Genomic DNA, 13472 nt, shown 5'->3' on the forward strand with positions numbered 1-13472 from the left:
GTGTTCTTTTCCTTCCTTCCTTCCTTCCTTCCTTCCTTCCTTCCTTCCTTCCTTCCTTTTTGTCTTCTCTTCTCTTCCTTCCATCTGTCCTTGCTTCCTTCCATCTGTCCTTGCTCCCTTCCTTCCTTCTCTTTCTTCCATCTGTCCTTCCTCCCTTTCTTTCTTCCTTCCTTCCTTCCTTCCTGTATTCTCTTCCTTCTCCTCCCTCTTTTCTTTCCTTCCTTCCTTCCTTCCTTCCTTCCTTCTTATCTTCTCTTCTCTTCCTTCCTTCCTTCCTTCTTATCTTCTCTTCTCTTCCTTCCTTCCTTCCTTCTCTTCCTTCCATCTGTCCTTCCTTCCTTTCTTCCTTCCTTCCTTCCTGTATTCTCTTCCTTCTCCTCCTTCTTTTCCTTCTCTTCCTTCCTTCCTTTTAATGATCCGACCCACATCCATTCAAATTGTGTTGTATGTGTTCCTTAAATGAAGATGAGTTTGACGCGCCTGATTTATCTATTTGAGTAATTCCAGTTGCTTTAACCCATAAACTTTATTTTTTACACTTTTACAACATATATATCCTTGCAGTCAATCTTTATGAAGCTTAGTTTGTGTTAACAGCTATGAGGTAACTTCTTAGGCAGTCGCTACACACATGCACTTTTTTTAATAATCTGGATATTCATCTCCTCCTTCACCCTTACCTGTGACGCAGGTGTTCCTGCAGCTAGGCAACGAACGGGCAAACAGTTTCTGGGCGGCGAACATCCCACCGAGTGAAGCTCTGACACCGACGAGCTGCAGCGAAGAGAGACGACGCTTCATCACCAACAAATACCGGCAGGGCAAATACAGGAAGTACCACCCGCTGTATGGAAACCAGGGAGAGCTCAACAATGTAAGATCACGTTTCTCCTTTTTTTTAAATTTTTTATTTATTTTTTAAAATTCTTTATTTTTAATCATACAAGCTCCGTTGTTGTTATTGAGATACTGTGTGATTCGTGAGCGTATGAGATTGTTGTGCAAGTTGCGTGCCGAGTGCAAAGTGCAAAGTCGATGAGCATATCTTAGGAAAGCTTTATGAACACAGGGAGGGTATATAGAGAGAGAGAGAGACTGTGATTTAGAGATGGTTGGTTATGAAATATCCAGTATGACTAAATCCTCTTTTTATCCCATCACGGTGTCCTAATGCAGTTACTCGCTTTGTAACACCCATTGCTGATGATTATAGCATTGAGTTTTTGCTCTTGCCTCATAATGCATAAGGCTTCCCAGCAGATTTTTTTTCCCCCAGCAGTGGTGTGCTCATGTCTCATAGAGGAGGGGAGGGGAGGGAGGGGAGGGGAGGGGGGGTGTCACAGGCTTAGTTGTGACTGGAATACGCACACACACCATACACGCTACTGGGAGGGAGGAAGGAAAGGAGGGAGGAAGGTAGGACGGACAGGAGGAAGGAAGGGAGGAAAGGAGGAAGGTAGGACGGAGGGAGGAAAGAAGGAAGGAGGAAGGAAAGCAAAAGGGAAAATAGGAAGGGAGGAATAAAGGAAAGACGGACAGAGGAAAGAAGGAAGGGAGAAAAGAAAGAGAAGGAGGAATGAAGGGAGGAAGGAAAGAAAGGAAGGAGGGAGGGAGGAAGGGAGGAGAGAGAGGAAGGAAAGCAAGTGAGAAGGAGGGAGGGAGGGAGGAAAGACAGAAAGAAGGAAGGAGAGAGAGAAAGGAAAGAAAGATAAGGAGGGAGAGAGGAAAGACAGAAGGAAGGAAGGGAGGAAAGGAGGAAGGAAAGGAGGGAGGAAGAAGGAAGGAATGAAAGACAGAAGGAAGGAAGGGAGGAAAGGAGGAAGGAAAGGAGGGAGGAAGAAGGAAGGAAGGAAAGGAGGGAAGGAAGGACAGGAGGGAGGGAGGAAGGGGGGTGTCACAGGCTTAGTTGTGACTGGAATACACACACACACCATACACGCTACTGGGAGGGAGGAAGGAAAGGAAGGAAGGAAAGGAGGGAGGAAGGTAGGACGGACAGGAGGAAGGAAGGAAGGGAGGAAAGGAGGAAGGTAGGACGGAGGGAGGAAAGAAGGAAGGAGGAAGGAAAGCAAAAGGGAAAATAGGAAGGGAGGAATAAAGGAAAGAAGGACAGAGGAAAGAAGGAAGGGAGAAAAGAAAGAGAAGGAGGAATGAAGGGAGGAAGGAAAGAAAGGAAGGAGGGAGGGAGGAAGGGAGAAAAGAAAGAGAAGGAGGAATGAAGGGAGGAAGGAAAGAAAGGAAGGAGGGAGGGGGAAGGAGGAGGAGAGAGAGGAAGGAAAGAAAGAGAGAAGGAGGGAGGAGGGAGGAAAGACAGAAGGAAGGAAGGAAGGAAGGAGAGAGAGAAAGGAAAGAAAGAGAGAAGGAGGGAGAGAGGAAAGACAGAAGGAAGGAAGGGAAGAAAGGAGGGAGGAAAGGAAGGAAGGACAGAGGAAGAGAGGAAGGAAGGAAGATGGAAGGAGGAAGGGAAGCAAAGGGAAAATAGGAAGGGAGGAATAAAGGAAAGAAGGACAGAGGAAAGAAGGAAGGAAAGAAAGGAAGGAGGAAGGGAGAAGAGAGAGGAAGGAAAGAAGAGAGAAGGAGGGAGGGAGGGAGGAAAGATAGAAAGAAGGAAGGAAAGAAGGAAGGAGAGAGAGAAGGAGAGAAGGAGGGAGAGAGGAAAGACAGACAGAAGGAAGGAAGGGAGGAAAGGAGGAAGGAAAGGAGGGAGGAAGAAGGAAGGAAGGAAAGACAGAAGGAAGGAAGGGAGGAAGGAGGAAGGAAAGGAGGGAGGAAGAAGGAAGGAAGGAAAGGAGGGAAGGAAGGACAGGAGGGAGGGAGGAAAGAAGGAAGGAGGGATGGGGGGGTCACAGGCTTAGTTGTGACTGGAATACACACACACCATACACGCTACTGTACACCTGGACCCTCACCGCTCAGACTATGACTAAATGACTCTGTGTGTGTTTTCAGTGTTCTTGTACTGACCTGTTAAAGATAGAGAGGACACAAAGCAACACGATGGGTCATATAGGACGTGTACATACACATATTTAGGGTCTGAAATTGGACTGAAAAGAAGAATATTTAAACCCTCCTGTTGTCCTCGAAGGAAGGAAGGAAGGGAGGAAGAAGAAGGGAGGAAAGGAGGTAGGAAGAAGGGAGGAAGGAAAGGAGGAAGGAGAAAGGAAGGAAAGGAGAAAGGTAGGACGGAGGGAGGGAAGCAAAAGGGAAATAGGAAGGGAGGAAGAGAGGAAGGAAAGAAAGAGAAGGAGGAGGGAAGGACAGGGGGGGGGAAGGAAGGACAGGAGGGAGGAAGAAGGAAGGAAGGAAGGAGGGAGGAAGAAAGGAGGAAGATGGAAGGAAAGGAGGGAGGAAGAAAGGAGGGAAGGAAGGACAGGAGGAAGGAAGGGAGGAAAGGAAGGAAGGACAGGAGGAATGAAGGGAGGAAAGGAGGGAGGGAGAAGGAAGGAAGGAAAGGAGGGAGGGAAGGAAGGGAGGAAAGGAAGGAAGGACAGGAGGAAGGGAGGAGAAGGACGGAAGGAAAGGGAGGAAGGACAGGAAGGAAGGACAGGAGGAATGAAGGGAGGAAAGGAGGTAGGAAGAAGGAAGGAAGGAAAGAGGGAGGAAGAAAGGAGGGAAGGAAGGGAGGAAAGGAAGGAAGGACAGGAGGAATGATGGGAGCAAGAAGAAGGAAGGACAGGAGGAATGAAGGGAGGAAAGGAGGGAGGAAGAAGGAAGGAAGGAAAGGAGGGAGGAAGAAAGGAGGGAAGGAAGGAGGAAAGGAAGGAAGGAAGGACAGGAGGAAGGGAGGGAGAAGGACGGAAGGAAAGGAAGGAAGGACAGGAGGAAGGAAGGGAGGAAAGGAAGGAAGGACAGGAGGAATGATGGGAGGAGAAGGAAGGAAGGACAGGAGGAATGAAGGGAGGAAAGGAGGGAGGAAGAAGGAAGGAAGAAGGAAGGAAGGACAGGAGGAATGATGGGAGGAAGAAGGAAGGAAGGACAGGAGGAATGAAGGGAGGAAAGGAGGAGGAAGAGGAAGGAAGGAAAGGAGGGAGGAAGAAAGGAAGGAAGGACAGAGGAAAGAAGTAAGGTAGGGGAGGAAGAAGAGAAGGAGGAATGAAGGGAGGAGGGAGGAAGGAAGGAAGGAAGGAAGGAAGGGAGGAGAGGAAGCAAAGAAAGAGAGAAGGAGGGAGGGAGGAAAGACAGAAGGAAGGAAGGGAGGAAAGGAGGGAGGAATGAATGAAGGAAGGAGGACAGGAGGAAAGGAAGGAAGGACAGAGGAAAAGAAGGAAGGAAGGTAGGGAAGCAAAAGGGAAAATAGGAAGGAGGAATAAAGGAAAGAAGGACAGAGGAAAGAAGGAAGGGAGGAAGGTAGGGGGAGGAAAGAAAGAGAAGGAGGAATGGAGGGAGGAAGGAAGGAAGGGAGGAGAGAGAGGAAGGAAAGAAAGAGATAAGGAGGGAGGGAGGAAAGACAGAATGAGGGAGGAAGGAGGAAAGAAGGAACAGTCAAAACAGACGGGGTCAAGTTGACCCGGGAGGACGACAGGAGGGGTTGATGGTTTCTCATGCTCTCGGCTGTCTCATCTCAGAAGTCTGAAATAGCAAATATGCTCCTTCTCTCCTCCTCTCCAGTCAGTGACGGTAAAGACTTCAGACTTCAGACTTCTGCTAATTCTCTTAGCGGTTAAAACTTTTGCTCATTTCCGAGCTCCGGGTTCATTTTGGGGGAAACTCGATTTTTTCACTTTACATTCGAACGACTCGGTTTTTTAACTCACTGCAGCTGTGAGTGAAAGACACGTTCCTAGATTACAAAGCTTGGCTTGACTATCTTCCTCCCTTCCTTCTTTCCTCTGTCCTTCTTTCCTTCCTCCCTCCCTCCTTCCTCCCTCCCTCCCTTCATTCCTTCCTCTGTCCTTCTTTCCTTTATCCCTCCCTTCCTATTTTCCCTTTGCTTCCCTTCCTCCTTCCTTCCTTCTTTCCTAACTCCATCCTACCTTCCTTCCTTCCTTCCTCTCTGTCCTGCCTTCCTTTCCTTTCCTCCCATCCTTCCTCATGTCCTTCCTTCCCTCCTTTCTTCCTCCCTCCTTTCCTTCCTTCCTTCTTCCTCCCTTCCTTCCTTCCTTCCTTCCTTCTGTCTTTCCTCCCTTCCTTCCTTCCTTCCTTCCTTCCTTCCTTCTGTCTTCCTCCCTCCCTCCTTCTCTCTTTCTTTCCTTCCTCTCTCTCTCCTTCCTTCCTTTCTTCCTTCCTTCCTTCCTTCCTTCCTTCCTTCCTTCCTTCCTTCCTTCCTTCCTTTCCTTCCTCCCTTCATTCCTCTCTTCCTTCTTTCCTCTGTCCTTCTTTCCTTTATTCCTCCCTTCCTATTTTCCCTTCCTCATTCCTTCTGTCCGTCCTCTGTCCTTCCTTCCTTTCCTCTTTCTTTCCTCCACCCTTCCTTCTTTCCTCTGTCCTTCCTTCCTTCCTTATTTCCCTCCTTTCCTTTCTTCTCCCTCCTTTCCTTCCTTCCTTCCTCCCTCCCTTTCCTCCCTCCCTCCTTTCCTTCCTTCTACCTCCCTCCCTCCCTCCTTTCCTTCCTTGACTTGAGGACAGCAGGAGGGTTAAGCTCATACTAGCGGTTTAAGAGAATCAGCAGCTGCCTTATTTCCAGAGTCATCCAAGAGGAACTACCTGTTAACGACACTCCTGCTGTGGCTGCTCACGATGAGGCTGTAAAAAAAATCCAAGAGCAGAAACTTTTGAGAAGATTTCTTTTGTGTTGTGTCGTCGGCGTCGCTGTGCTCCCACGGTGTGAGCGGTGAATAACGTCTCAGCGGTTCAGGTCACTCATTAGCTGCTTAACCTACTTACACACCAACAATGTGGAGCGCTCTCTGACGGGCCGAGTGTGTGAGTGAGTCACATTTAGCACCTGACTGTGAGTTTTTATTTTTCCTCCCTCAGGCATTTCAACTCGTCTTTATATGTGTGTGTGTGTGTGTGTGTGTGTGTGGTGTGTGTGTGTGTGTGTGTGTGTGTGTGTGTGTGTGTGTGTGTGTGTGTGTGTATGTGTGTGTGTGTGTGTGAGTCACTCTGTGTGGGATGAACAGAAAGAGATAAAGGAAGTTGTCTTATTGTTGAACACACACACACACACACACACACACACACACTAATCAAAGCTTGTTTTGGTTAAATACCGTTTTTGTTAAGCTGCTGGTCCTTCCTCCTTCTTCTTCATTCAGCCCCCCCCTCACCCCCCCCCCCCCCCCTCCCTCCACCCCCTCTTCTCTCTGTGATGGCTATCTCTTTTTCCTGTTACTACTTTCTCTCTGCAGCTCTTGCTCAACACTAGATTACGATCACTGTGGTCTTCTTTAGATCTTTTTTCTTTTGTGGATTTATTTACAACTTCCATCTCATTTCAACCCAAATAGGAACTGAAATGCTTGTTGCTCTACCCTTTTACCTCTTCAGCTCTCTGACTTGCTATTCTTTTTAAATTCGGCGTGTCTTTAAATAAATAAATAATTAATAAATAAGTTCTGCAGTGTGTTAACTATGTAGGTGAAAACTCACTGTGATAGTAAGGAAGTGAGTTAGTAGGAAGCGAGACACAGTGAGATATAATATTTGTGTTCTGTATGAGACTTGGAATAAATTCAGATTACTTCTATCTCTTTATCTCCACTACTCAGTTTTCTCTCTTCTTTTGTTTTTCCCTTTTTCTCTCTCTCTCTCTCTCCCCTCTCCCTCTCTCCCTCTCCCTCTCTTCTCTCTCTCTCTCTCTCTCTCTCTCTCTCTCTCTCTCTCTCTCTCTATCCCCACTTCTCAGTTTTCTCTCTTCTTTTGTTTTTCCCTTTTTGTCTCTCTCTCTCTCTCTCTCCCTCTCTCCCCTAAATGTGACATCATTACTCACTGCTGTAGCTGGAATGTGCTTTAACTCCGCCTCTCCCTCTCTTCTCCTCCTCCTCCTCTCCTCCTCCTCCTCCTGTCCACCTCATTGTTTGGCTGGGACTGCTGCAGAAAGTCTTGTCTACTCAGTCTTACACTCTTTTCTTTCTTATTTGTAAGCGGATGGTATTCCTTTTTTTTTTTTTTTAACTTTTCTGTAAGACTTCAGCATCGAGATACTACATACAAGACTTTTCTTTTGCATTTTTGACTTTTGAGTTAGTCGACTGACAAAAAACAGGAGAGTGATTTGAAGAGAAGTGAAAGCCCACAGGTAAGACTCTGTTTGCTGCTGAGCTGTAGGACAGGGTAGTGAAAGTATGAGTCTGTGTGCTGCTGTTGTGTTTTAACCCTGTAAATTTGAATGTGTGTTTTATTGACGGACGAAGTGCTTGTGTGTGTGTGTGTGTGACTGGACTGTGGATCTTTCTGATTGGTTCGGTGATCTCAGTGCAGCTGAGCAAACACCACATTTAAGTGTGTATACATGTGGTCTCTGTCTACTCGGGAGTAGATGATAGGCTCACTTCTGTCAATGGACATCATTGTCTCTCCGTCTCCGTCTTTCTTGTCTATTCTTCCTGCTTTTAATCCCCCCCCCCCGCCCTTCCTTCTTATGCACTCGTTCTTTTCATCTCTACCAGTCGGTCAACTATTGATGCTTTTCACTAATCTTCCTTTCTTTATTTATGCTTCAGATTCTCTTGCAAGACATCGAGTAATGTCTGTGTTGCTCTATTGAAAGGTGTTAATGCATGCATAAAGAAATCCTACACAGAAAGTCAACACTACCTCTGTCACTGTTACATTAATAATAATAATAATAATAATAATATTAATAATAATAATTGGCTGTTGATAATTCCCTTAGTGTTTTGATGGCAGTAAAAGCCTAAAGGCAGTTGGATGGGAGTGAAGAAGAGGTTTGGCAGAGAAATGTATGGCTTCGAGTTATTTAACAGAGAAGTTTTGGCAGCCAGCTTGGAGCGTTCACGCATGCCAAGTTTGAGTTACAGTACCTTGCTTTGTTGCACTTGTTAAAAAAAAGGAGCTATCTGTTTCTAAAAGACTGTGAAGTGGTTCACTGATTCCACTTGACATCACATGTCTCATAAAAATAAATGAAACGTAGTCCATACAGCATGTTTCCCACCTGGACGAGTGGGACAAGTCTGTTTCAGCCTGTGTTTGTTGTTTGTAAGTTGACTTTGTGCTTGTGGCTGATTTGATTTTAATTAGATTTTTTTCAGGAATTTTAAAGCGCAACGACTCAAAAAGAGTATTGTGACAAACAGAAAGAAACCCTCAGACGATATCACTTGAAAGCGTTACTTAAAAACATTTATTTCTTAAGTGGTGGTTGAATGGAAACATGCGGATTACTAACGCTGCAGGACATAATGCTTGCTCTTGTGTTGTAGTCGTGTGGGCTACCGGCCAAACCAGTAAAACTTCATATATTCTGAAGCATTTTTGTGAATTATATGAATTTCCTCGCCCGACACAGATTGGTTGAGAGAGACTCGAAGATATCTGACACTCGTTTAGGCTTCAATAACATTTTCTTCACACTGTACCTTCATTGTAAAGCTTTTCTTAGAGACAAATAAAATGTACTCTGTCTTTCCCGGATGTAAAGACCTGTCCTGTATTACTCTGGTATCTTTACTGGACTCCAGTTTAACGTTAAAAACAACAATGGACCTATAATGGAGCCCTGTGGTACCCCAACATGTGTCTGTCTTTCCTCCCTCCCTCCTTCTCTCTTTCTTTCCTTCCTCTCTCTCCTCCCTTCCTTCCTTCCTCCCTCCTTCTTTTCTTCCCTCATTCCTTTCCTTCCTCCCTTCATTCCTCCTTCTCTTTCTTTCCTCCCCCCTACCTTCCTCCCTTCCTTCTTTCATTTATTCCTCCCTTCCTATTTTCCCCTTTTGCTTCCCTTCCTCCTTCCTTCTTTCCTCCCTCCGTCCTACCTTCCTTCCTTCCTTCCTTCCTTCTTTCCTCTGTCCTTCCTTCCTTTCCTCCTTTCCTTCCTTCCCTCCTTTCCTTCCTTCTTCCTCCCTTCCTCCCTTCCTTCCTTCCTTCCTTCCTTCCTTCCTTCCCTCCCTCCTTCTTTTCTTCCCTCCTTCCTTTCATTCCTCCTTCTCTTTCTTTCCTGAATGTGTACATGCATACTTTCCTACTACTCGTACTAACTCTGACGTCATGTGAAGTATGTAGTGTGTTTCAACTGCGTAGTATGTGATTTAGAGTATGTGAGAAGTTCCTGGATGGTTTACTAGATTCTCCAGAAATGCAGAGTATGCATCAAGAGCTGACTACTCACATTCACATTACCCAAGATGCAACGCTACTACTCACACTCACTTTACCCAAGATGCAACACAACTTCTGAAAAAACCCAAAACGTCACAGATCACCACCTTGGTGGTTCAAGTTAGCTACAGCGAGGGTATGTTCACTTCCTGTTTTCAAAATAAAAGTACCAATTCTATCGTTATGATTTTCTTAATAATAAAAGGTAACGGGTGTTTTATTTTGTGAAAATGACAGGAAGTGCGTTACTCGCTACGGCTAACTCCGAATTCTCAGGAACAAAACTTTAAACATGTTATTTGGACAAATTAGCGTCACATTGTGGATCTAAAGGGCTACTTTACTTTCTTCCTAAAAAGGTTAGAAATGTGGATAAAGTGGTTTATTTACAGAGTTAGAGCTAAAATGAAACTTACTATCTGGTCCTTTAGTATGTAGTATGTAGCATAGAAGTATGTAGTATGTAGTATGCGAGTATGCGGTTTCGAACACAGCCCATAACTAGACATGACCTCACCAACTTTACCTGTTTCCCATTTCCCAAGTAAGATTTAAACCCATTCACAGCTGCATCTTTTTAATCCTACACATCTCAGTGTTATTAACAGAATACCTAACATACCTGTATATCTCCCTCGCTTCCCATTTTTTATCTTATCAAAGAAATGTAAGCATGTGTTAGTAGAGTGAGTCTGTTCTCGAAGCAGACGATATACTTCCAGTTGGTTAAACATTGACCCAGCTATAGTTACTAACCTCAGTTTTATTGTCTTTTTAATGCACAGGAATGACTTTAAGATAAGTTGGGAGCTTTCCAGTGCATATAGAAAGATTCACAACATGCTGTTATAGTGGCGATAACCTTTATAAACCCAGCTGGTATGTTGCCTCAGCTTTTGTAATGTTCAGACTTTTGTAAAAGAAACAAAAGAAAAAAACTAAACCAAGAAAAAAAAACATTGCATGCCTTTTAACTTCCTGTGATGTGTGTCCTAAAAAAAGGCATTAACCCTCCTGTTGTGCTCGAGTTGAAGAAGGAAGGAAGGGAAGGAGGAAGGAAGGGAGGAAGAAGGAAGGAAGAAGGGAGTGAGGAAAGGGAAGGAAGGAAGGAAGGAAGGGGGGGAGGAAGGAAGGAAGGAAGAACAGGAGGAAGGAAGGAAGGGCAGGAGAGATGAAGGGAGGAAGGAAGGGAGGCAGGAAGGAAGGAAGGAAGGAAGAACAGGAGGAAGGAAGGGAAGGAAGAACAGGAGGAAGGAAGGAAGGAAGGAAGAACAGGAGGGGAGGAAGGAAGGAAGAACAGGAGGAAGGAAGGAAGGACAGGAGGCAGGAAGGAGGCAGGAAGAACAGGAGGAAGGAAGGAAGGACAAGAAGGAAGGGAGGAAGGAAGGAGGAACAGGAGGAAGGAAGGAAGGACAAGAAGGAAGGGAGGAAGGAAGGAGGAACAGGGGGAAGGAAGGAAGGAAGGAAGGAAGGAAAGGAGGCAGGAAAGAAAGAGGGGGGAAGGACAGATCGAAGGAGGGACAGAAGGAATGGAGGAAAAAGGAAGGAAAGGAGGGAGGAAGGAAGGAAGGAAGGAAGGAACCGCCAAAATAGACAGGGTCAATTTGACCCGGGAGGACGACACAAAGGTTAAAATAGTAATTATTATTTTCTCATGACTTGTGTCTCCGTCAATTTCCAACTGAGATATTTTGAGTCTTTCATCTCAGTGATCAACGTGTTACTGGTAGTTGTTTTTAAGCGTGGTGACAAAGCAGTGAGGCAACAATAGTAAAAATAGTTTATTGGCTTGTTTTTGTGCTTTTATTGTTGCGGGGTGTAGCTTCAATAGAAGAAAAGTTCCATCTCTTTCTTTTGTCTCATCTTTTCCAACTTCTTATTATTTCCATCATTCATCGTAAATTGTCCTTTCTTTTCCTTTTCTTTCTGTCTTTCTTTTTCTATATGCGTCTATTAGTCCTTGGTTTCATATATTCATTCTTCTCTCTCTCCCTCTCTCCCCTCTCTCTCTCTCTTCTTCTTCTGTCTGGATTTTTACGTCCGCCTCCGTCTCTCCATCTCCGTCCCTGGTGAGGTAATGATGGAATATGTTTAAAAAAAAAAGCAACCTAGTCTTGTCATCTGGATTTAATATATGGACATGCGTACACGGTCTAGATGTGGGTGTGTTTTTGGCTGGACACTCAGTATACGATGAAGTGGACGAAGCAGACGAGGCTGTGTGTTTGTGTATGTGGTGTGTGTGTGTGTGTGTGTATGTGTGTGTGTGTGTGTGCATTATGTCAAAATCATAGCCAAGCACAACCAGCTGCTGATTAATGTGACCCGAACCCTGACTCCTACAAAAAAGCTTTTGATCTTCCTTTCACAATATTTTTCTTTTCTTCTGTTTCTCTCATCTCTTTCTTTTCCTCCTATTCTGTCCCGTGTATAAATGCAGAGGCCAGATGGAGGCCTGTGATTTTTAGGGCTTTTCTCGACACACCCAGATAAAATCTCTCCATTTCTCTCTTTCTCTCTCTCTCTGGGGAAATTTGGTAAGATTCTTGAATTCCCTCTCCCTTCTTTTTTTTCTTTCTTGCCTGTGTGTGTGTATGTGTGCTGTGTGTGTGTGTTGTGTGTGTGTGTGTGTGTGTGTGTGTGTTATTACATTACTCTCTTTTTTTTCATAGGCAGCAGCAGATGTTGGGAGGGGCGTGAGGTCTCAACTCAAACACTCAAATAACCCATTTCCTCATTGTACTCTGTTGCGTTGGTTCACTGCTCTCGGGTCAGAAGCTGCATACTTTAGCTGCAGCCATTGATACATTACAGTATGTGTGCTGAGTGACCTACATATGCAGCATTTTAAAACCTTCACATGGAAGTCCACATTGGGACACAGAGGGCCCGGCTTGTTCAGTTTATAGTTGAAAACGTACACACAGATAGTTATCAGGCGGAGGAATGTGTCACTGATCTGTATGCTTAGTGGCATCTGGTTACAGGGTCTATACTGCATTGAATGTGTGTCATGACGTGGCTCGGCTGACTGGCAGGTGACTAACGCTGGCCTGCATGGATTGATCTGAAGTGTTTTTCTGGTTTCTGGGTTTTGTGGATTGAGTCAGTACCCACTAAACAGGGTGGTCAGCCGGGTAAACCTGTGTTTTTATGTGTCACGTCTGAATTCATGGTGAAAAAACTCAGTTGTGTTTATGCTCATTGGAGAAACAGAAAAGGAGGAGGGAGGAAGGAAAGGGAAGGAGGGAAGAAAAGAAGGACGGAGGGAGGAAGAAGGAAGGGAGGAAAGGAAGGAAAGAAAGAGAGAAGGAGGGAGGGAGGGAGGGAGGGAGGGAGGGAGGAAAGAAGGAAGGAGGAAGGGAAAAAAAGGGAAAAGGACAGAGGAAAGGAGGAAGGTAGAGGGGAAGAAAGAATAGAGGATAGGAGGAGAGAGAGTGAAGGAGAGATGAAGGAGGGAGGAGGGAGGAGGAAAGACAGATGGAAGGAAGGAAGGAAGGAGGAAGGAAGGACGACGAAGGAAGGAAGGAAGGAAGGACGACGGACGGACGGACGAAGGAGGGAGGGAGGAGAGAGAGGAAGGAAAGAAAGAGAAGGAGGGAGGAGGAAAGACAGATTGAAGGAAGAAGGAAGGTAGGAAGAGGAAGGGGAAAAGAAGGAACAGTCAAAACAGACAGGGTCAATTTGACCCGGGAGAGGACGACACAAGGGTTAAACACATTGGAGAAACAGAAAAGAACAAGAAGATAAAAAACAGTAGGCCTTCAGTTGTTTCACCGACAAAGGGAGAAGATAAAAGCTCTGGGCAAAATCTGAGCAGGAAAAAAAGATGAAGATAAAAAATGCCAGTCAGTCACACTCCAGGTATCAACAATCTCGTCTAGCTCAGGTTTCCCCCAAACATCCAGTCTTCCAAGTAAACATACTCCCACTCTTACAGAAACTTGATTCAATCTTTTAAAAGCTGTCACTTCTGTCTTTTTACTAACCCTTCCCCACCACTCTAGTCCCCTCGCCCCTCCCAAGTACCAACCTGGTGGTCAGCCGGTAAAACCTGGTTTTTATGTGTCACCGTCTGAATTCATGGTGAAAAAACTCAGTTAACATCAGTTGTGTTCATTCAGAGGGAAGAAAAGAAGGAAGGAGGGAAGAAAAGAAGGAGGGAGGGAGGAAGGAAGGAAGGAAGGAGGGAGGGAGTAGAGGAAGGAAAGAAAGAGAGAAGGAGGGAGGGAGGGAGGGAGGGAGGAAAG

At 45.4% G+C, this 13472-nt stretch overlaps 1 protein-coding gene across 1 annotated transcript in view; it reads left to right on the top strand.

Annotated features, from left to right (window-relative positions):
- The window catches only part of LOC128360907 (arf-GAP with Rho-GAP domain, ANK repeat and PH domain-containing protein 1), a 59068-nt gene that overhangs the window by 29847 nt on the left and 15749 nt on the right, over positions 1 to 13472 (top strand). Inside the window, 1 exon segment of the mRNA XM_053321461.1 lies at positions 692 to 874. Coding sequence (XP_053177436.1) covers positions 692 to 874 — 183 coding nt within the window.

The sequence above is a fragment of the Scomber japonicus genome, chromosome 6 (genome assembly GCF_027409825.1).
Source record: "Scomber japonicus isolate fScoJap1 chromosome 6, fScoJap1.pri, whole genome shotgun sequence".
Classification (NCBI taxonomy): Eukaryota; Metazoa; Chordata; class Actinopteri; order Scombriformes; family Scombridae; genus Scomber; species Scomber japonicus.